Source organism: Scyliorhinus torazame, chromosome 10, assembly GCF_047496885.1.
Source record: "Scyliorhinus torazame isolate Kashiwa2021f chromosome 10, sScyTor2.1, whole genome shotgun sequence".
Lineage (NCBI taxonomy): Eukaryota > Metazoa > Chordata > Chondrichthyes > Carcharhiniformes > Scyliorhinidae > Scyliorhinus > Scyliorhinus torazame.
In genome coordinates, this window is record NC_092716.1 from 156,121,114 (window position 1) to 156,145,342 (window position 24,229).

At 46.9% G+C, this 24,229-nt stretch overlaps 1 protein-coding gene across 1 annotated transcript in view; it reads left to right on the forward strand.

Moving 5' to 3' along the window:
- The first annotated feature begins 2,910 nt into the window (after positions 1-2,910).
- creb3l1 (cAMP responsive element binding protein 3-like 1) overlaps positions 2,911-24,229 on the forward strand; it is a 335,084-nt gene continuing 313,765 nt past the window's right edge. The window contains exon 1 of the mRNA XM_072518858.1: positions 2,911-3,447. Within this exon, the coding sequence (XP_072374959.1) occupies positions 3,349-3,447 (99 nt within the window). The 5' untranslated portion in view covers positions 2,911-3,348. The remainder of the gene's footprint in view (positions 3,448-24,229) is intronic.

Consider the following 24,229-nt stretch of genomic DNA (forward strand, 5'->3'; position numbering starts at 1 on the left):
CTCTTTAAGAGGGTTGGTGTAGACTCGATGGGTCAAATGGCCTCCTTCTGCAATGTAGGAGTTCTATTCTAATGCCAGCTCAGGTATAGAAAGAGAAATAAAGAGAGGAGGCGAAAAATTGGTTTAAGAGAAAGAAAATTGGGACAGCAGGAAAAATAATTTAACAATCAGATCATTCTGTACCTGAAAGAATGAGACTTCAGGCTTATAAATGCTTACTTTTGGTGTCCAAGATGTTGATTGACTAACACATTGTTAAAAGGATTTGACGCTATTAATTGGTGAGCTTAATTTTCCAAGGCATGCATAATGGACAATGAATAAGCAATTGCTGTAGCGTCTTTGAAATTATAAGGATATTAAAGGGAGATCAACTGCTAACACAAAGTTAACGATAGAACAGCTGGATCCATCCAGCAAATTGTGCTGATTCACATCTCACGGGTATTTCTTCCTCGCTGCGGATTGCCGACTCATTTGTCATTAATAATGGTGTGTATCGTTCAAACACTTATCTCTCTCAGCAAATTCTGGCCCACTAACTCTGTTCTCCCTCCACAGATGCTGCCTGATGTGCTGGTGTTTTTATTTCAGATTTCCAACATCCGCAGTATTTTGCTTCTGTTTCCAATAACAGTCCAGTCTAACCCACAGAATAATTAAAGCTGCCAGAATTTGCAGGGTTGTCTGAAAGTACTGCATTTAATAGCTCTGCTTTCTGTTCAAAAATAGAAATATATAAACCTTTTTAAAAATGTGACGCTTTTAGACTTAAAGACCATTTCAGTTATCAAAATATACACATCTATTTTTACACTAACAGCTGCTGAGACAGCTTCTGTACATTTAAAGTATTAATTGTTGTGGGTCAGATTGATGGAACTCCATGACGTTTCTTAACTCTTCATTTTACTTAAGGACACATTATTCTGTTCTGATCTTTCCTGTTTTCTTTCCTTGTGATATTCCCCCCAAGGAATGTACCTGAGTTTACCTGAGCGAACAAGGTGGTCTTCACCTGAGCAGCCACTGGGGGGCATGTGAGAGCTTCCCCATGGAGACTCCCCAACATCAAGAGGATTCTGCCCGACCCACCCAATCCCCGAGCAGCTATGTGATGACTGCCACAATAGCCACTTGGCACATGTGGCTGACTGGAAAGTCAGATGTGGCTAATTGCGCGCCTGATTAGTAAATGCAAAAATTAATAACAGACGCTGTCATTGGGTATGTGACATCCTGAAACTCAGCATTTGCACACGTTGGTGGTCGGTTAAAGTTCATTCGGGATGTCTGAGTTGCCGTGGCAACATGCACTTTTACACACATGTTGCAGTTTCAAGCTATGGATAGTGATGGTAGAGGCACCAATTTCTTTCTGTCACATGGCTGACCCGGAATCTCTCCCACTCTTACCTCCTGTTGTTGGTGCATGTTGGAAGGATTTACAGGTTGATACACAATCTAATTGTCCGCATTATGAAAGCACCTTCACATTCCGGAGTGGACTTGAACCCGGAGTTTCAGAGGCGGGGACACTATCCACTGTACCACAAGACCTCTGTCATTTGTGTCATGATATTCAGATAAACATCATGGTGCAAACATACATACACACCGATGGACAGATCAACGGACCAATCAATACACACACATCACAGCCAATCACAGGCAAGAGCATACACACTACAAAAGGGGGAACATGACACTTCCCGCTCATTCCAGCAGGAGACAGCTCTGGGCACAGAGCTCACAGCGGTTTCCTCCCACAGTCCAAAGATGTGCAGGTTAAGTGGATTGGCCATGATCAATTGCCCTTAGTGTCCAAAATTGCCCTTGGTGTTGGGTGGGGTTACTGGGTTATGGGGATAGGGTGGAGGTGTTGACCTTGGGTGTGCTGCTCTTTCCAAGAGCCGGTGCAGACTCGATGGGCCGAATGGCCTCCTTCTGCACTGTAAATTCTATGATAATTCTATGATAAGCCACTCAGACATTCACCATGTGCTGAGTGCTTCTCCAAGATAGTGTTTGGGCTAGGTCCACAGGTTAGAGGGTAATGAATGAACCACAGTAACCACTTTACAGATGTTGTTATTGTTAGTAATAAAACTGAGTTGTACCATCCGCAACCGTGTTGGTTCGTCGATGTAGCAGAGCACCCAACACGACAATTTGCATCTGTATTTTGTTTGTGTGTGTGTGAATGTTGGTAAAATGGTGAGACAACATGCAGAGTGTTTCTTGATCTTTGTGTGTGCTTATTACTGAATGCTGGCAGACGTGTCTTAAATGAATATGCACTGGTGAAGAACATTTACCTGTACTGTGAGAAGCATTTTCTATTAGAAGTGCATGCATGTGGCCAAAATGGTGTCAGTGGAGTAACACCTGTGTGTCTGGCTAGTGATTTTTACTGTACAAGGCTGGCTTGGCTGCACTACCGAGATAATACACCCTGGGGTTTGGGATGATTTTGAACTTTCCCCTTGTTGCTCCTCAGTAGCACTGACTGTAGACACTGTAAGGTAATAGACCATCAGGCACCTCAAAGTGCAACTTGATCTCTATAGACAACTCAAATACTACTGCACCTTTTAAAACGACCATTTTGAAATGTCCGTGATGTCTCTTTGACTGTATTGCACCTCAGATGATGTATGTAGAGAACATGAATATTATTGCACTTTGTGTGATGGGCATTTTGAAAAGTTTGTAATATTCTTTCAGATATTTTACAAATAAAGTGTATTTTTGCAACAACACAAATAAATCACCGTCATGTACTCTCAAAGCATATGGTAAATCTGCCGAGGGCAATCCTATATTTTTTTAAGTTGATGTTGCTGCTGCTGAGAGTTCTCAAGGGGTTAATTTTGGAGAGAGGGAGTGACGTGATGTCTTGGGGAAAGTGTTGTGAGGAGTGTGTGAACTGGATAGTGACAGAGTGAGACCGTATGGAGTTCACACAAGGAGAGATCGAGACAGAGAGAGGTCGCCAAGAGACAGGAGCGTGGATATCGAGTCCAGAATCTGCAGCTGCCAAGCGGTCTGTGCTGAACTGACACATTAAAGACAGACAACCAGAAAGCTCGCAGAGAGGCAGGGATCGCCCTCACATTCTGGTAGAGGGAGCCTGATACCGATCAGCGGGCACTGGCAGCGATCAAACAGCCCTTTTAGCTCTCTGAAGGCAGGGGAAGCTCCATCCAGCCCCCGGAAAAGACAGCGAGCAGAGTTTAAAGAGCTTGGGCTCCCGAGAGTCAATTGCCCCCGAGCTGCAACATCTGGGAGATCCGAGCGCTTGATTCTCCCGCCGGAGTTTCCTCCACCTCCTGTTCCTCAGTCACTATGGATATCCTGGATAACTTTGGAGCTGAGAAACTCTTCGCAGCTTCGAGCCTTGTGGATTTGGAAGATTTGAACGAAGCCGATTTTCTCAGCAATGTGGTATGTTGTTAGGGAGCTGCCAGTTCACCAGAGCACTTCTCCTTGCCTGGTCACTGTTCTGCTTCACTCTGTCTCCGTCTCTACAAATATCGTACTTTTTGTCCACTTCATCTTCCAAGTCATGTGCACATATACATACTGAAACACACAGCAGCGTGCACAGACACAGAAACACACACAGGCACACACAGATACATGCAAACACACACTATATAGACAGACAGAAGCGTAAAGGAATAAACAGAAAGACACAGACATTACAGAAACACAATCACATACAACTGCAGGGACACAGAAATCTACAGACATGCACACATTTACACGGACATCAACAGAAAGAGGCACATAGACACAGAAGCACATGCACAAACGCTCATATTGACACGCAGAAACATACAGACTATGGAAGCACATAGATATAGGCCACAAAAGGAAATATGCATATAAACACAGACACAAATAGAAACAGATGCAAAGATATTCACAAACATACATACAGATACAAACTTGCACAGGCATCTTCATACATAGTGTGAGTGACTGCCTAGAATCACTCACACTCCACACACTAACTCATGCAACACAAAAATACTTCCCCACACAAATAGACACACAGGTGTGCCCAGACATAGATATCCTCACAGACACACAAACTCACACCGACACAGTCACTCACTAAATCATTCATACAACACAATAACACTTTTGCACACAAATTCACATCCACATTCACTCTCACAGGCACATTCTTTCTCTGTGGTTCACAATTAAATCATACCGTGACAAAGTAAAATGCCAAATGGTTGCTGATAATATTTGTGTTATCTTCAACTATAATAATGTATCTGGGTTGATGCAGATCATAGTGGGTTTAATTGTCTACTTTGAAGGGAAACCAGCTGTACTATAATGTACCCGACTGCAGGATATTCAACTCAGTCGGGGGGTGGGGGGGGTGGAATTGTGCTGTATTAGATACGGAACATAGCTCAGAAAACAGGCTCATTGAACGGATAGCTTGTATAACAAATACAAAGCTGGAATTCCAATTACAACAGACATGTTGCAATTTAAAAGTGCGTTAAGAATTATAGCACTGAACACCTACATTTGGAATATATATTGAGGAAAGGTTAATGAACAAATGTTTAATTAAAGGAAACTGTGTGGACATGCTGGTGGGTTGGAGTCAGGCCCCAGTGGAGCAAAAGAGGACAGCTCAGCCCCATTAGAATGAGAGAGGGACAGTGCAGGTCTATTAGAGTGTGTAGAGGCAGTTCAGTTCCACTCCAGTGAGTGGGCACAGTCCAGTAGCAGTAGAGTGAGTGAAGGACAGTTGAGTCCCATTAGAGTGACTAGGCACAATTCATTTGTTCTCATTTAATCTATGGGGCAGTTTGGTGTCAATTGCATTTAAAATACATGCACATGTGGAGCTATACCATATAGCCTATACTATTCTACATAGCATAACATTACTATCTATATTGTAATATAGTTTATTAAGGATAAGACACATGAAAACTCCATACAAATTCAGTACTGTACTATATAATACTTTGCACTGAATTAATGAATATCCATAGTTTGTAATATTGTACATTAAGAAAAAGACATGACAAATCCAGACAAATTCAATATTGTATGATATAATACTTTGCAATGAATTAACAAATGTTCATAGTTTGTTATATAAGCTACACTATATGCCTAATAGTTTGCACCTTGAAATACATCAATACAGTTCCTATCTCGGTGCATCTATTGTAGTCAGATTGATATAATGTATCTCCACTCTTCAATAATCTATAGAACTCATACAGGCATAAGTAGTAGATAGAATAGATGTTATACTCATGATGGATGTCTTATCGATCATTAGACCTGACAGTTCTACGGAACTGTCCCCAAATTCTCATATCTCTTTTCCTCCCATGTTAACAGTCACAAAGGAACTTTGCTTGTTCTCTGTTCCAGCTATGTCCTCATTTGTTTGTTCCTGAATTTATTCCTTTCTTCTTCTTAAGTGTTTTCCAGTTCTGTCCTGGTTCCTTCTGGCTTTGTTCCTGGTTTATGTTTTGTGTGCTCCCATTTTCTTCCCATTTTGTTCCTTTGGTTTCCCCGAGTTTGTTGTCAGGGAATTACTCACTCTTCTTTTACCCTGTATTTGCCTGATTTGCTTTCACTGCATGCTGGTCCACTTCCTGGTTTAGTCTTGGTGTGCTTCAAGTTTATTCTTGGGAATGTTCCTATTTTGGTTCTGGTTCTTGGTTTGTTTACAGGTTCCTGTGTTGTGTCCCAGGTTGTTCAACTCAATAACACCCTCTTCTCTGAGTGAGTAGGCTGTGATTACATGTCCCTCTAGTTCAGAGACTTGAGTGCATGATCTAGGCTTCCACTTCCGTTTAGTACTGAGAGTTGCTGAGGATGAGGTATTAAACCAAGGATCTGTATCCTCTCAAGGTGGATGCATATGATCCTGTGCCACCTTTCAAAACAAAATCAGGGAAATTCTGTGTCTAGATCAATATTTATCCCTGAATCAACACAAAACCAGGTCTAGTGTTAGCTTATCTCATTGACCTGAATATGCACAAATTAGTTGGTACATTCGCTCATATTGGAAACTGGCTACACGGCAAAAGTAATTCAACTATAAAATATTTGGGAATTCCAGAATTAGTTATCTAAATTCTTTATTTATTTATCATATACTTCTGCTGTGTTCTCAGTTTGGTCATGTTGTGCACTTGTCTTATTTCCCAGTTGCTTCTCTGTATATTCTTGTTTTGTTTCCCAGTTTATTCATAACTGGTTCCTCGTTTGTGCTGTGTCCCGGCTTTTCTTTGATATGTATTCAGTTATTTATGATGTGTGTATCCATGGTGGTGTGTGTGTGCCCTGGTGTGTGTTCCTGGTGTGTGTCCCTAGTTAGTTCATGTTTGATCCTGGATTGTTCCTTGTTTCCTCCTGGTTTGTTCCTGGCATGTGTCCCTGATTGTTTCCTGATCTGTTCCTGGTTTGTTCCTGGTCTGTTGCAGGTATGTTCCTGGTTTTCATTGGTTTGTTCCTGGTCTGTTCCAGATCTGTTCCTGGTTTGTTCTTGGTATGTGTTCCTGGTGTATTCCTGTTCATTTTTTTTCTGATGTGTTCCCGGCATGCTTCCTTGTTTGTTTCTGGTTTGCTCCTAGTGGTCCTGGTATTATTCCTGGTATGTTCCCTGGATTGTTTCTGATGTGCGTAACCTGGTTTGTTCCTGTTGTATGTTCATAGAATGCATAGAATCCCTACAGTGTAGAAAGAGGCCCATCAAGTCTGCACCGACCCTCCAAAAAAGAACTCTATCTAGGCCCACACCCCCACTCTATCACTGTAATCCCACACGTTGATCATTGCCAATCCACCTAACCTGCATATCATTGGACACTATGGTGCAATTTAACATGGCCAAACCACTGAACCTGTACATCTTTGGACTGTGGGAGGAAACTGGAGCATTCGCAGGAAACCCACACAGACACGGGAAGACGATGTAAACTCCACACAGTCACCCTAGGCTGGAATCGAACCTGGGTCCTAGGCGCTGTGAGGTAGCAGTGCCAATCACTGTGCCACTGTGCTACCTTTGTTCTTGGTTTTTTCATAGCCAAATGTACCTGAAATCTGTCACAAAGTCGAATCTGAATAAAGAGCTCCACATTTCAACATACACATGTTCCTGCTCTTTTGTCATTTGTAGATATCTGTATTTTTGTATTTGTGTGTGTTTTTCTGTCTGTTTCTCTGTGTACGTTTGTCCATGTTTGTGTACATTTATAAATGATCTATAGATATACATATTGACTATCTAAATGGTTTTACCAACCTGTGTGTAGTTTCTGTGTGTGTTTTTTCTCTGTCTTTCTGTCCATGTGTTTATATGTGTGCCTGTCAGTATGCATTGTAAGTGGTTGCTCTTCCCTCTCTTGCTATCAACAACAATTTGCATTTATATAGTGCCTTTAACCTAAATAGTATCCGAAACAGCTTCACACAGAGGGAGGTGCAAGCAATAAAATAGATACCAGGGCAAAGGAGGAAATGGTAGGAGGGATAAACAAAAGTCTGGTCAAATGGTGCATTTTGAGGAGGCTCCTGGAAGAGGAGTGAGAAATGGAAAAGACTGAAGGAAGTCGAGATGGGGGTTGGGAATACTTGCACAGGGTGGTGGTGGTGGTGGTGGGTGGGTGGAGGGGGGGGGGGGGGGAGCGGGGGTGCTGGAGGTAAAGGAATAGAAAATTCTGAATGACATTTCTGAATTTGTGTCTGACTCTCCTGTGCACATGAAGCTATGGTAATTATAGCAATGGCTCATTAGTCTCATGAAATGTATCTTTTGAGAAACATACCTGGTGAAGCTCATAAGTAGGACTTCGATGTACACCCCTATGAAGTGGGATAATGAGGGAAAATGTATTGGATATGAGCACTGTGAAAGGTCCTCTTTGTGCTCCGTGTCATGTTGTGATCGATGGGGCAGCGACTCCAAACACTGCTTCATTTAAAAATACACTGATCCTTTCTGTTGGCATACATGGGATTTATTTAAACTTTAACCCTTACCAAAATGATTTTCTGTATGTACTCCTTGCCTCTACTCTACCCGCCCATCTACCATTTCAAGCTTTATACCACCCTTTTACTTTCTAATTAATGCACGACCAACATTATACACAACTCGACCCGTTATATTTCCTGCTATCACAAACTGTCATTTTGAGACTTTACACCACCTAGTCCATCATAGCTTGCTGCTCTGATGTTATCCAGTTGATGATAGGCTTTACACCATCATCCATACTAAACATGCTACATTGACAAGCAAGGAACATTTCCACCTATAGTACCCATACTGCCCAGTCCACCCCAGACTGCTGGAGGTTTCTAACAAGCGAGGTTGCGGAGAGCATATTTACATTTGTAGAAATTCCAGCCAATTCCCATCCATGCAACAACGCCCCATGTCCCCACTCCCCCCCCCCCCCCCCGAAAACCCTTCCATCCATTGGCCAATTGAGGTAATTAAATGACCAATGAATGACCACTTCAGAGCCTCCTCCTGTCCTCTCTGAGATTATGACCACGGGAGACCTCCAGTGTAACATGTTTCACTGATTGAGCCTGTAGCTGGTCGGGGTGGGGGAGGGGTGCTTACTGGAGGCACCTGTTAGACTCCAGACTTACCTTAAAGCCTGGGCTACATTGCTGAAAGTCCTCTTTGGAACTGGCTGTTTTCCTAGCATTGGTGTGATGAACGGTTACTGTAACACTGTATCCTTGTCATCATGTAAGGTGATGACCGGCCTTGGAACCCTCGGGAACTCCGCCTCCGGCTCCGCCCATCTGGGAGCCATATATAAGGGGCCGCCTTGTGGGCAGTGCAGCAGTTAGCACACGTCTCGGCACCAGTCTAGTTCTTAGTTTATTAAAGCCTTCTTTACCGTTTACACTGTAAGCGTCGTTATTGAGGATACCACAATTTAATAAACTAAACTACAGGAAGATGGACGCAGGGCTAAAACCAGAGAAGCTCAACCTGGAAGCACGGACACCAGAGGCAAAGGAAATTTTTAAATACCGGCTCCGATGCTTCGAGGCCTACCTGGACTCCGCAGAGACTCCCATCCTGGGGCCGCGCAAGCTGCGTCTACTCCACGCCCAGGTGAGTCACAGAATCTCTGCCACGCTCAAAAAGGCGATGACTTATGAAGAGGTGGTCGAGCTACTCCGCAAGCGGTTCGTCAAGCCTATCAACGAGGTGCACGCCAGGCATCTGCTCTCTACATACCGGCAGCGCTCGGGGGAATCGCTAGACGAATTCGTCCAAAAACTCACCGCGCTTGCCAGGGACTGTGACCACCAGGATGTGACAGGGGAAACCCATATGAACCTGCACATCAGAGACGCTTTCGTGTCCGGCATCCACGCGACCTACATCCGGCAGCGGCTGCTCGAAAACGGGGCAAAAGACCTCCAGGACACGCTAACGCTCGCCTCCTCGCTGGAGGTGGCCTGATATAACTTGGGTACGTACCCCCCGGACTTCCTCAGACTCAGCCATATTACAGGCCTGCGCCACGCGGCGACCCGCTCATTATGGGGGCACACCGTGCTACTTCTGCGGGCAGGGCCAGCACCCACGCCCACGCTGCCCAGCCCGCTCCGCGATCTGCAGCGACTGTGGGAAGAAGGGGCATTTTGCGAGGGTCTGCCTGGCCAGACCCAGGGGCCAGAAGAACAAAGAACAGCCGGCCCGAAAATCAGGCTCTCAGGCCCACAGGCTCGCAATGCGGCTGCGCACTGACCCAACACACCCCCTTCTGACGCGTCATCAGCCTCGTGCAAATCATGGGAGCGGCCATCTTGTCGGCGGCCATCTTCTCGACCCAACACGCGCAGCCGACGGCGGCGACCATTTTACGAGTCCGACTCGGCTGAGGACTCCGACTACCCGCGAGTGGGAGCGATCACCCTCGACCAAACTCGGCCAAAACACCTGCAGAACTCTATGATGCAGGTCCAGGTCAACGGGCGCGACACTGCATGCCTCTTCGACTCTGGGAGCGCGGAGAGCTTTATCCATCCTGAAACGGTAAGGCGCTGCTCGCTGCGCACCCATCCCACATCCCAAACCATAGCCCTCGCATCAGGGTCCCACTCGGTACAAATCAAGGGGTAGTGTATCGCGGATCTCTCGATCCAGGGCGCCAAGTACACCCGTTTCAAATTTTATATCCTTCCCCACCTCTGTGCCCCCCTGCTGCTCGGACTGGATTTCCAGTGCAGCCACCGAAGCCTGACACTGAAGTTCGGCGGACCCCCCCCTTCACAGTATGCTGCATTGCGACGTCACCCCCCCCTCGCTATTCGCGAACTGCACACCCGACTGTAAGCCCGTCGCCACCAGGAGCCGGTGGTACAGTGCCCAAGATATGACTTTCATCAAGACAGATGTCCATCGTTTACTGGGAGAGAGGGTCATTGAGGCTCGCAACAGCCCTTGAAGAGCACAAGTGGTGGTAGTCCGGTCCGGGGATAAGAAACGGATGGTCGTGGATTATAGCCAGACCATAAACCGATTCACGCAGCTTGATGCGTACCCCTTTCCTCGCATCGCGGAAATGGTAAATCGGATCGCCCAATACCGAGTATTTTCCACGGTCGACCTCAAATCCGCGTACCACCAGCTCCCTATCTGACCAAAAGACCGCCCCTATATGCCTTCGAAGCAGCCGGCCAGCTCTTCCACTTCCTCAGGGTCCCCTTCGGCGTCACAAATGGGGTCTCCGTCTTTCAAAGGGCGATGGATCAAATGGTGGACCAGTACAGTTTGCGGGCTACATACCCGTACTTGGACAATGTCACCAGCTGTGGCTATGACCAGCAGGACCATGACGCAAACCTCGAAAAGTTCCTCCAGACTGCCCGAGCCCTTAACCTGACCTATAATGAAGGAAAATGCGTTTTGCACACAACCCGGCTAGCCATCCTCGGCTATGTCATGGAAAACGGGGTCCTAGGTCCTGACCCCGACCGCATGCACCCCCTTAAGGAACTCCCCCTCCCCCGCAGCCTCAAGGCCCTCAAACGGTCCCTCAAACAAAGCCCGCCCACTCATAAAGATCACCACCTTTCCCCTCTCGGCTGAGGCTTGATTGGCCTTCAACCGCATCAAGGCCGATATCGTCAAGGCCGCTATGCGCACGCTGGACGAAACTATCCCCTTCCAGGTAGAGAGCGATGCATCAGACATCGCCCTGGCTGCTACCCTCAATCAGGCAGACAGACCAGTTGCGTTCTTCTCCCGACCCTCACCGCCTCCAAGGTTCGACACTCTGCAGTCGAGAAGGAGGCACAAGCCATTGTGGAGGCTGTGCGGCGCTGGAAGGACTTCCTAGCCGGTAGGAGGTTCACCCTCGTCACCGACCAACGGTCGGTCGCCTATATGTTCGAAAACACGCAAATAAAAACCAATAAAATTTTGAGGTGGATGATCGAACTCTCCTCCTCCACGTACGATATCAAGTATCGTCCAGGGGAGCTCAACGAGCCCCCAGATGCCCTGCAGACGACCGCCTGCAAGCCATCCACAATGACCTCTGCCACCCGGGGGTTACCCGGCTCGTCCATTTTATCAGGTCCTACAACCTACCTTACTCAACCAAGGAGGTCAAGGCCATGATCAGGGCCTGCCAGATCTGTGTGGAGTGCAAACCGCACTTCTACCGGCCAGACAAGGTTTGGCTCGTGAAGGCCTCGGGGCCCTTTGAGCGACTGAGCGTGGACTTCAAGGGGCCCCTCCCGTCCACCAATCGTAATGCCTATTTCCTCACCGTTATCGATGAGTTCTCCCGCTTCGCATTCGCCATTCCCTGCCCCGACATGACCTCAGCCACCGTGATAAAGGCACTGCACAGCATCTTCACTCTGTTCGGTTTCCCCACTTATATCCACAGCGACCGGGGTACATCATTCATGAGCGATGAACTGCGTCAGTATCTGCTCAGCAAAGGCATCGCCTCGAGCAGAACGACAAGTTATAACCCGCGGGGAAACGGGCAAGTGGAGAGGGAGAACGCGACAGTGTGGAAGGCTACGGTCAAGACGTCTCCCAACTACCCGCTGGCAGGAGGTCCTGCCCGATTCCCTACACTCCATTAGGTCGCTCCTCTGCACGGCCACGAATGTGACCCCTCACAACTGATTGTTTGTCTTCCCCAGGAAGTCTACCTCCGGAGTCTCGCTTTCACCTTGGCTGACGGCTCTGGGACCTGTTCTTCTCCGGAGGCACACGAGGAGCCATAAAACGGACCCCCGATCGAAAAGGTCCGATTACTCCACGCCAACCCCAGTTACGCCTACGTCGAGTACCCCGACGGCAGGCAAGATACGGTTTCCCTCCGGGATCTGGCACCCGCTGGATTCCCCACTACAGACCCCCCTTCCCGCACCGCTCCCCTGCAGGACCCGGCACCCCCTACAACACCCCCCCCTTCCGGCACCACTCCCCGTTAGTGAGCACCTACCGCGTGCGCCCCCTAGCGCCCTCCCTTTACACACCCCGCCGGTGCCGGCACCGCTACCCCCGGCCCCGCCTATTCTCCCTGCACCCCATTCCCCTGCCCCGACCCGGACCGAAGCTCCGACCGCCGTGCTCCCGGACATACCCTCAACCAAGACGTCAGTGTCCGCCGCACCACCGCCCGAACTGAGGAGATCGATGAGGACGATTCGGCCACCGAGACAGATGGACTTATATAGCACTTCACCCCCGCCGGACTCTTTTTTAAACAGGGGGTGAATGTACTGAACGGTTACTGTAACACTGTACCCTTGTCATCATGTAAGGTGATGTCCCCTTTGAGACCGGGCTGGGTACCTTGGGGAACTACGCCTCCGGCTCCGCCCATCTGGGAGCCGTATATATAGGGCCGCCTTGTGGGCGGTGTAGCTGTTAGCACCCGTCTCGGCACCAGCCTAGTTCTTAGTTTATTAAAGTCTTCTTTACCGTTTACACTCTAAGCGTCGTTATTGAGGGTACCACAATTGGCCACCCACAGATGGGACAAGTGAGTTGCCAGCCAATTGATTTAGCCAGAAGCTGTTGGAGGTGGGACTTCTTCTCCGAAGGAGATGGAAGGCTCGTCTCGGGCCAATGAACAGCCCGGCAGCCATTAAATGGCTTTGGGGTGAGCCAGCAATGCGCTGTAGGGCTTGCCCCTGATATTTGCACTCGGAGGCGAGGAGTGAGGCTCCCGCCTCGCACATAAAATCCAATCCGTGGAATCTTAGAATGCTTACCAGGTAGAAGGAGGGCCCATCCTGTCTCTGCTGGTTCTCTGGAAGAGCAATTCACGTGTGTCACTCCACTATTTTCCCCCATTGCCCTGCAAATTGATCCTCTGCTGATACTGATCCAATTCCCTTTTGAAAGACACGTTGAATTTGCCCCCACCACACAACAGTGCATTCCAGATGCAAATGACACACTGCATAAACAAGTTTTTCCTCGTGTTGTTGCTTCTCTTGCCAATCATCAAATTGATGCTCTCTGGTTCTCCCTCTATTCTTCCCAGACCCTTTATGATTTTTATGACCTCAATTTAATCCCCCCTCAACCTTCTCTTCTCCAGGGTTAACAGTCCCAACGTCTTCAATCTGTCTACCTAACCGATTCTCATCTCTGGATCCATTAACCTGAATCTTTTCTACACTCTCTCATCTCCTTTCACATATTTCCTCAAGTGTTATTCCCAGAACTGGACACTGTAGAGGGTGCCATCTCCGCTACTCCACTACTGGGCCGATATCTGGGGTTTGGATGTCTGTGTGTGTCTCTCTCCAGCTGGCACTGAAACTTCAGAGGCCAGGGGATGTCGCACTGGGACACTTCCACTGAAGAGAGCACTGATTCAAGCCTGCCGTTTATTCCTAACCGACAGCCTGAGACTTATATCACACAGATCTCCAGACCCCTACCAATACCCAGGTGATTCTCTCTCTTGCCGGTGGTACAACCCCCACCCGGTTCCTACTCCACTAGAGTAGCTTTCCCAAGAGAGAGAATAGGACACTGCTGTTTATTTCCTAACCAGCAGTCTGTCCTGAGTGAATCGCTCAAGACGACCCTCGATTCTTGAACCCGGAATTAAGGTGAGGAGTATTTTTAACAATGACTTGGTCAGAGATCGCTGGTGAAGGATTGAAGAATTTAAACGACTCCAATTAGCATCAAATCAAGGTTTATTGTAAAACCCAGGTCAAAATCATCAACAGAAGAAACACAATAAAATCTTATGCTCTAATACAACTAAGTCTATTCAAAAGGTAATATAGCGGACACAACGAAAATTCTTACGGTTACACAGGTTTTAGCAAAATCACAAGGCACAAAACAAGTTCCCTTCCCCAAAGCCTCAACCACTATTAAAATCAAGGGAGCTTCGCAAGCTGCTGCGGGTTACTTACGGTCACAGGCTGCAGAGGTCAAGTCAGGGGTGCAGAGGTCGAGCCAGGAACGAAGAGAGCCCCCCAATCGAAAACACAGCCCCTTTTATATTGTTTTACCTGGCTTTGTCCTGTGATCGGCCAGCCCCTTTTGCATTGAAAAGGTAAGTTTTAAAGTTCCCGCTGGTCCCGCCCCCTTTGAGCCGGTCAGAGCTGTCGAGATGGGAGTACCTCCCCTAGGTCCGCCTCCAGTCTGTTTTTTGAGATAACGAGGTTGAGCTCCCTTGAAGATTTTCAAAGACTTCCATCTGCTCCGGAGATGCTGCTATGTTGATGGGGTGTTGATTGGATTCTGCTCTGGTGGAGGCCAGGTCATTTACATTTGCATGGGGCTATGACCATCCCATTGTCCTGCTTGCATGCAAGCCTCCTGTGTATTCCCGTGCCCCTTTGTCTGTGTCTTGATGTTATCTTGTTGTCTGGCTCCTTCTTCCTTGTAGCTCCTAGGGGGGTGTTTGTAAATATTTATGTGCTTATGTCCCCACTCAGCTCAGCGGGCCAAGCCTGCTGGGAAAACTGGTTCTGTTCCCTTGGCTGGAAAGTCAGTTTACAGTCTCTGAGTTTCTCCAAAAGGGCCGAATTGCCCGAAAACCTTACAACACAATACACCAGTCGAAGCCAAACTCATGTTGTTCAACAGGTTTATCACAATTTACTTGCTTTCGTACTCTGCAGCCCTATTTATAAAGTCCAGGATCCTGTAAGCTCTCTTAAACACATTTTCAACCTGCCCTGCCTCCTTCAATGATTTGCACACCTCTGCCCCAGGCCATGGAGACATCAATTCTGAGCCCTTTCCTGGTTTCACTCTTTATCATACTATGTTGCTTGCCTAGTACAGCAGTTTCATTTTAAATTATAATTAATTAAATATAATGGAGACATCAAGAATTCCCCTTTAAGTCTCATTTACATTGAGACTGTTTCTCTTAGTCAGCATTGAGAAGGTGCAGTTGTTGTCAAATAACTCAGAAACTACTAAACATTGCTGGGGGCAAGATCCATTTGCCCAAACTCTGTAATAGGAACTGCTGAACATGTGCTCAGTGCGGAGGTGGTTTAGGGTATTATCGCTGGACTAGCAACCCCGAGACCCAGAGTAATGCTCTGGGGACGTGGGATTGAATCCCACCATAGCAAATGGTGGAAATTGAATCCAATCTAAAATAAAATTTGGAATTAAAAGTCCAGTGATGACCATGAAGTCATAAAGACCTATCTTGTTCACTGAAGGAAATCTGTGATCCTTACCCTGGTCTGGCCTACTTGTGACTCCAGATCCACAATCATTTGGTTGACTTTTAAATCGCTTTGCAAACCACTCAGTTCAAGGGCAAATAGGGATGGACAACAAATGCTGACCCAGCCAGTGATGCCCATATCTAGTGAATGAATTAAAAGAAGATAGCTTTATTATATAGCACCTCTCCTAGATTGCAGAGATCTTGGTTTGATATGATTCTGAAGGGATGAACACTTATGTTGTCTCTATATAATTCCTTGGGGAACAAGTCCACACCATTGCATTTCTCACTATATTGGCAACCTCAGATGGACAGGGTGTAAGGGCAGGTATTTGGCAAATGAAAATGTCACAGCATGGCCTCTCCTGGAAGACTGGTACAGAAGCACCAAGAGGAGAGATAACTTTGTCTTTTGTGCTATTACCTAGCAGTGATTGATGTTGTATTACTGGGGAATATATTTAACTTGTTTCACTTCAAGGAGCTGAAAGGTCAAGGATGGACAAGTCTGTTAATTTATGAGGCGTCCACAGTCCCACACTTGAACCTTCAGGGCAGCACGGTAGCATTGTGGAGAGCACAATTGCTTCACAGCGCCAGGGTCCCAGGTTTGATTCCGGCTTGGGTCACTGTCTGTGTGGAGTCTGCACGTTCTCCCCGTGTGTGTGTGGGTTTCCTCCGGGTGCTCCGGTTTCCTCCCACAGTCCAAAGATGTGCACGTTAGGTGGATTGGCCATGATAAATTGCCCTTAGTGTCCAAAATTGCCCTTAGTGTTAGGTGAGGTTACTGGGTTATGGTGATTAGGGTGGAGGTGCTAACCTTGGGTAGGGTGCTCTTTCCAAGAGCTGGTGCAGACTCGATGGGCCGAATGGCCTCCTTCTGCACTGTAAATTCTATGGAAACCAACTTTCAGCATTTTGTACTGTTCGCGTGTCTGAATAATTCCCAATGTTAAACATTTCTGATGGAGTGATTTATTTCACACTGTTCTAGCACAGCTTCCTTCATCTTTACATTTTCAGTTTAGTACTCCGCCAGGATTGCCAATCCTCCTAGCTTGATCTGGAGTCTTCAAGAATTGGAGGTAAACTCCAGTGTACATCTGCAAATACCCCAGGAGAAAAATATCAAGATGTTTTTATTTTAATTTTCTTTGAACACTTGTGCTCATTAGTTGCAAGTGTACTTGAATGAGAGTCAGGATAATGCCCAATCAGCTAGAAAGAAAATTGCTTATTGTCATAAGTAAGCTTCAATGAAGTTACTGTGAAAAGCCCCTAGTCGCCACATTCCAGTGCCTGTTCGGGGAGGCTGGTACAGGAATTGAACCGTGCTGCTAGCCTGCCTTGGTCTGCTTTCAAAGCCAGCAATTTAGCTGTGTGCTAAACCAGCCCCAGTCAACCTAGCAAAGAATGGGTTTGCTTTCCAGTTGCCAGAGGGAGGTGGCAGGAGACCTGTGACAGTGGTCATGTCAGACAACCAATAGAGTAAGGGCAGAGGGTCAGGTGGTGAAACTTCCAGGAATACGTCTGACCAGAGTCAGCCACCCGAAGCTGATGCCAAGCAAAAGGGAAGATGCCAGATTCTACTGCAGTGGTTTTACTGTTTTGATACCCAGGTCACTGTACGTATGGTGCTCAGAGGGTTGTGTGCCTTTGGAACTCTTTGCCTCAGAAGTCGGTGGAGGCGAGGTCATTGAACATTTTTAAGGAGGGAGGGAGGTAGATTCTGTCAGGGAAAGGAATTAAAGGTTATTAGGGGTAGATGGAAATGCGGAATTTGAAACACAACCAGATCACCGTGATCTTATTGAATGGTGGAGCAGGCTCAAGGGGCTGAATGGCATACTTCTGCTCCCTTTTAAAAATATTCATTTACAGGATGTGGACGTCGCTAACTAGGCCAGCATTTATTGCCCGTCCCTAGTTGCCCTTCAGAAGGTGATGGTGAGTTGCCGCCTTGAACCGCTACATTACTTGAGGTGTAGGTACACCCACTGTGCTATTAGGGAGGGAGTTCCAGGATGTTACCCCAGCAACAGCGAAGGAACGGCGGTGTATTTCCAAGTCAGGGTGGTGAGTGACTTGGAGGGGGACCTCCAGGTGGTGGGGTTCCCAGGTATCTGGGTTTGGAAGGTGCTGTCTAAGGAACCTTGGCGAGTTACTGCAGTGCATCTTGTAGATGGTACACACGGCTGCCACTGTTCGTCAGTGGTGGGGGGTTTGAATGTTTGTGGAAGGGGTAGCAATCAAGAGGGCTGCTTTGTCCTGGATGGTATCGAGCTTCTTGAGTGTTGTTGAACTCATCCATGCAAGTGGAGAGCATTCCATTAAACTCCTGACTTGTGACTTGTAGATGGTGGGCAGACTTTAGTGGGGTCAAGAGGTGAGTTACTCTCTTTAGGATTCCTAGCCTTTGACCTGCCCTGGAAGCTACAGTATTAATATGGCTAGTCAAGTTCAGTTTGTGATGTTGATTGTGGGGGTTTCAGCGATGGTAATGCCATTGACTGTCAAGGGCATTGGTTAGATCCTCTCTTGTAGGAGATGGTCATTGCCTGGCACTTGTGTGGCACGAATGTAACTTGCCACTTGTCAGCACAAGCCTGGATATTGAGTCGAGAATGGTGCTGAACATTGTGCAGTCAGTGGCAAACATCTCCACTTCTGACCTTATGATGGAAGGGAGGTCATTGCCAAAGCAGTTGAATATGGTCAGGCCTAGGACACTCCTGAGGAACTCCTGAAGTGATGTCCTGGAGTTGAGATGATTGACCTGCAACAACTATGAACATCTTTGTGCCAGGTATGACTCCAACCAGCGGAGAGTTTCCCCCCTGGTTCCATTGACTCCAGTTTTGCAAGGGCTCCTTGATGTCATACCCAGTCAAATGCCAACTTGATTTCATGGGCAGTCACTCTCACCTCGTCCCTTTTGTCCATGTTTGAACCAAGGCTGGAATGAGGCCAGAAGCTGAGTGACCCTGGCAGAACCCAAACTGAGCGTCCGTGAGCAGGTTATTGCTGAGTAAGTGCCACTTGATAGCACAGTTGATGACTCCTTCCATCACTTTGCTGATGATGGAGAGTAGACTGATAGGGTGGTAATTGGCTGGGTTGGGTTTGTCCTGTTTCTTGTGTACAACACACCTGGGCAATTTTCCACATTGCCGGGTAAATGCTAGAGTTGTAGCTGTACTGGAACAGCTTGGCTACGGGTGCGGCCAGTTCTGGAGCACAAGTCTTCAGTATTATTGCCAGGATATTGTCAGGGCCCAAATCCTTTGCAGTATCTAGTGTCTTCAACCATTTCTTGTCATCTCGTGGAGTGAATTGTACTGGCTGAAGACTGACATCTGTGATGCTGGGGACCTCCAGAGGAGACCGAGCTTGATTATCCACTCGGCACTTCTGGCTGAAGATTGTTGCGAATGCCTCAGTCTCATCTTTTGTACATATGTGCAAGGCTCCTCCATCTTTGAGGATGGGGATATTTGTGGAGCCTCCCCCTCCAGTGAGTTGTTTAATTGTCCACCACAATTCACGGCTGGGTGTGGCAGGACTGCAGAGCTTAGATGAGGGAAGGGCTGTAGATGTCATATACATGGACTTCAGTAAGGCGTTTGATAAAGTTTCCCATGGAAGGTTGATGGAAAAAGTGAAGTCGTATGGGGTTCAGGGTGTACTAGCTAGATGGATAAAGAACTGGCTGGGCAACAGGAGACAGAGAGTAGTGGTGGAAGGGAATGTCTCAAAATGGAGCAAGGTGACTACTGGTGTTCCAGAGGGATCCGTGCTCGGACCACTGTTGTTTGTGATATACATAAATGATCTGGACGAAAGTATAGGTGGCCTGATTAGCAAGTTTGCAGATGATACTAAGATTGGTGGAGTTGCAGATAGCGAGGAGGACTGTCAGAGAATGCAGCAAAATATAAATAGATGGGAGAGTTGGGCAGAGAAATGGCAGATGGAGTTCAATCCAGGCAAATGCGAGGTGATGCATTTTGGAAGATCTAATTCAAGAGCGGACTATACGGTCAATGGAAGAGTCCTGGGGAAAATTGATGTACAGAGAGATCTGGGAGTTCAGGTCCATTGTACCCTGAAGGTGGCAACGCAGGTCGATAGAGTGGTCAAGAAGGTATACAGCATGCTTGCCTTCATCGGACAGGGTATTGAGTACAAGATCCGGCAGGTCATGTTACAGTTGTATAGGACTTTGGTTAGGCCACATTTGGAATACTGCGTGCAGTTCTGGTTGCCTCATTACCAGAAGGATGTGGATGCTTTAGAGAGGGTGCAGAGGAGGTTCACCAGGATGTTGCCTGGTATGGAGGGTGCTAGCTATGAAGAAAGGTTGAGTAGATTAGGATTGTTTTTGTTGGAAAGACGGAGGTTGAGGGGGGGACCTGATTGAGATCTACAAAATTAAGAGAGGTATGGACAGGGTGGATAGCAACAAGCTTTTTCCAAGAGTGGGGGTGTCAATTACAAGGGGTTACGATTTCAAGGTGAGAGGGGGAAAGTTTAAGGGAGATGTGCGTGGAAAGTTTTTTACGCAGAGGGTGGTGGGTGCCTGGAATGCTTTGCCAGCGGAGGTGGTAGAGGTGGGCACGATAGCATAATTTAAGATGCATCTAGACAGATATATGAACGGGCGGGGAACAGAGGGAAGTAGATCCTTGGAAAATAGGTGACAGGTTTAGATAAAGGATCTGGATTGGCGCAGGCTGGGAGGGCCGAAGGGCCTGTTCCTGTGCTGTAATTTTCCTTGTTCTTTGTTCTAGATCTGATGCATTCATTGTGGACTCGCTCAGCTCTGTCTATTACTTACTGCTTATGCTGTTTGGCTCACAAGTAGTCCTATTGTAACTTCACCAGGTCGACACTTCATTTTCAGTAAGCCTGATGTTAATCCTGACATGCTCCCCTGCACTCTTCATTGAACCAGAGTTGATCCCCTGGCTTGGTGGTAATGGTAGAGTGGGAGATATGCCGGGCCACGAGGTTGCAGGTTGTGGTTGAATACAATTCTGCTGCTGATGGCCCACAGCGCCTCATGGTTCCCCAGTCTTGAGTTGCTAGATCTGTTCGAAGTCTGTCCCATTTAGCACGGTGGTAGTGCCACACAACACGATGGCGGGTATCCTCAATGTGAAGATGAGACGTTGTCTCCACAATAACTGTTCGCTGGTCACATCTACTGATACTTCATGGTGTCCAGAGTCGATGTTCAGGACTCCCAGGGCAACTCCCTCCCAACTGTATACCACAGTGCCACCATCTCTGCTGGGTCTGTCCTGCCGGTAAGTCAGGACATAACCAGGAATGGTGATAGTGGTGTCTGGGACATTGTCTATAAGGTGTGATTCTGTGAGTATGACTATGTCTAGGTGGTGGTGTTCCCATTGCATCTGCTTCTCTTGTCCTTCTAATGGCAGAAGTGGAGGGTTTAGAAGGTGCTGTCAAAGGAGCCTTAGTGTGTTATCGTATACCTCGTAGATGGTACAAACTGCTGCACATGTGCATTAGTGGTGGAGAGAGTGAATATTTAAGGTGGTGGATGGGGTGTCAACAAAGCGGGCTGCAGGATGCAGGTGCAGGATGAGATCAGGGTGCCATTTTTCAATGCTGCCCTGCTCTCTCTCAACCCCTCTCGGACTCCCCATTGTGGCCCCCAGATCACCCCAATGCCCTAATATACCTGTTAAGGGGGTCCTTGAGCGCCCCCTCACCCCACCTCATAAGGACATGGCATCCCCGGGCCTGATCCCTGGCACAGGCAACCTGGCACCCAGGCACCTTGGCACTGCCAGCCTGGAACCATGGCAATGCCCCTGCCAGCCTGACAGAGCCACCAGGGCACCCTGGCAATGTTAGGGTGACACTGCCATGGTGCCCAGGTGACAGTGCCAGTGCCAATGTGCCAATCTGGCAGTGCCAAAGTGCCAGGTACCCTTCCAAGAGCGCGACCATCCAGGGGCCTCCAATGGCCCGGGAGACCCCCCAGGTGCCATTACATCTGGTTCACGTTTGTGTGGACAAGTGCTAAATGACGCCACGTCTAGGTCTCCCATGCTTTCGTCCCTGAGCCTCGGGAGCATCGGGCACCGACACATCTAAGTGAGCAAAACTGCTCACTTCAGTATGTAAATCTGGATCTCGGACGTCTCGCGAGATCTCGAGAGGCGTTGCGAGCGTCGCAAATCTCACGAGAGACCTCGTGAGATTTAAGAGCCTTGTCGCATCACCAAATCAGGCGCGAGAAGGCCGTTTCATCGCACCCCATTTAACAGGAATGTTTGATATGGATGGGTATCTCCATCTCCATGTGAGATACCCACCCTCCACCTCACCCCGCCCCATTTAGAGGCTTCACCGAAGTGGATCTATTTTTACTTGTCCTCATAATAATAATAAATAATCGTTATTAGTGTCACAAGTAGGCTTACATTAACGCTGCAATGAAGTTACTGTGAAAATCCTCTAGTCGCCACACAATGGCGCCTGTTCGGGTACACTGAGGGAGAATTCAGAATGTCTAATTCACCTAACCAGCACTTCTTTCGGGACTTGTCGGAGGAACACCCGGAGGAACCCCATGCAGACATAGGGAGAAAGTGCAGACTCCGCACAGTGTCCCAAGCCAGGAATCGAACCAGGGTCCCTGGTGTTGTGAAGCAACAGTGCTAACTACTATGCTACTATGCTGCCCATATGTCATTTTATGTCTATCTCTCTTGAGATGGTTTCAAAATACCAGATTTTCTGAAGAACATGCTCTGTCTCTCATCGGAGTGGAATCTGGTTACTGTCACCCATCGAGGCCTTGACTGTTACAACTTTGTTAATTGCTGGGGATCATCTTATGATTTTACCACAAGTGCTGCTGAGGTTTGAAGGCCTTCGCTTTAAGCAGTGACTCTGTTCCAACAATTAATCAATACCAATAATCTTATTGCATCTTGGAGTGAAATTCCTGTTGAGCTAAAGACATCTTTGTGCTGTGAACTTATAGTTTGAGTCCGCCAGGCTCCAAATTGAGACAATACAATCTCGTTTCACAGGTCAGCAACTCTTTTAGCCATTGAGGAACAGGAGACTTTAACTTTGTCGTCCATGAGTCTATGAGAGTAATTGCAACCAAATTTATTCAATTTCCACTGAAGTAACGAAATCTATTTAAGGTTCATTGAATTAACCGAACCTTCTCAATCTCCATTGAATTAACCAGTGACGCTCACAGCGCATAAATAAAATAGAAGGTACTTTAAAATAATTATTTTGCCGCCGGCTGGGCCAGCATTTATTGCGCATCCCTAATAATCCTTGAGGGGCAGTTAAGAATCAACCACATTTCTGTGGGTCTGGAGTCACATGTAGGCCAGGCCAGGTGAGGACAACAGATTCCCTTCTCTAAAGGACTGATGGGTTTTTACAACAATCGTTTTGCGGCCATCATTAGACTTTTAATTACAGATTTTTATTTAATTCAAATTTCACCATCTGCAGTGGTGGGATTTGAACCCGGATCCCCAGAGCATTGGGTCTCTGGATTACTAGTCAACTGCCTATTACTGTTTAAAGAGATGATATTGTTTCACTGGGTGACAAGCTCAGTACCTGAAAGAACCTGCTTTGAAAATTCAGCTGCTACTGATGACGTTGTGGTGTAAAATTGCAGCAATGGCTGCTTCCAAGGTTTATATTTAAGGTTAAAGGCTGTAGGGTAAAGTGCTTTACAAGGAGCAAAACCCTTTTGAAGTTGTTCAGGTCACATGAAGAGAAGTAAAAACGATTCCTTTGCCCTACTACTCCAAGTATGACCGTATGTTTTCTTTATGAATTCATCAGGATGAAGGTATTTATTTACTCAAAGTCTGTGCTTAACCTTTTAAGTGCTGGTTGTAAAGAAAGTAATCTGGCAGGTTTTCTTGAGTTTAAAACAAAAAGGGATTCATTTTTATTGAGTTAAAAATCCACCCAGGCAAAGATATGAAAACTATTTAAAAAGGTAAACCCATGTCTTGATCTTCACAACACACACACACATGCTAATTTTACAAGATATACTGAAGTGGTTACTTTCTTAGCCAGATTAAAGGTCCATACTGACCTGTAAGAAAATTGACTGTTTATGAATCCTTTCTGGTATCTGTGGCTGAAGCAGAACATTTCCATGGGGGTCTCAAAGATTCAGTGGAGTGAACGCCTATGTAAAACTGGAATTGTCGGAAACAATTTAATTTCAAAAATGTAATCCGTCTTTTACAGAAGTTGATGACTTTTTGCATCTGAGATTCCTTGCGATAGAAATTCACTGAATCTGTGCTGGAGTTTTAAACTTTAAGACTGTAACTTGGGAGAGAAAAGAAGAGAGCTTATTACTATTTCATTGGCAACTTTTCCAGACGACTGACTACTATTGTTTTTGTAGCTTGTATATTGTATTTAAAATATCAAAAATGGTTACATGACCTCTCTCTCCC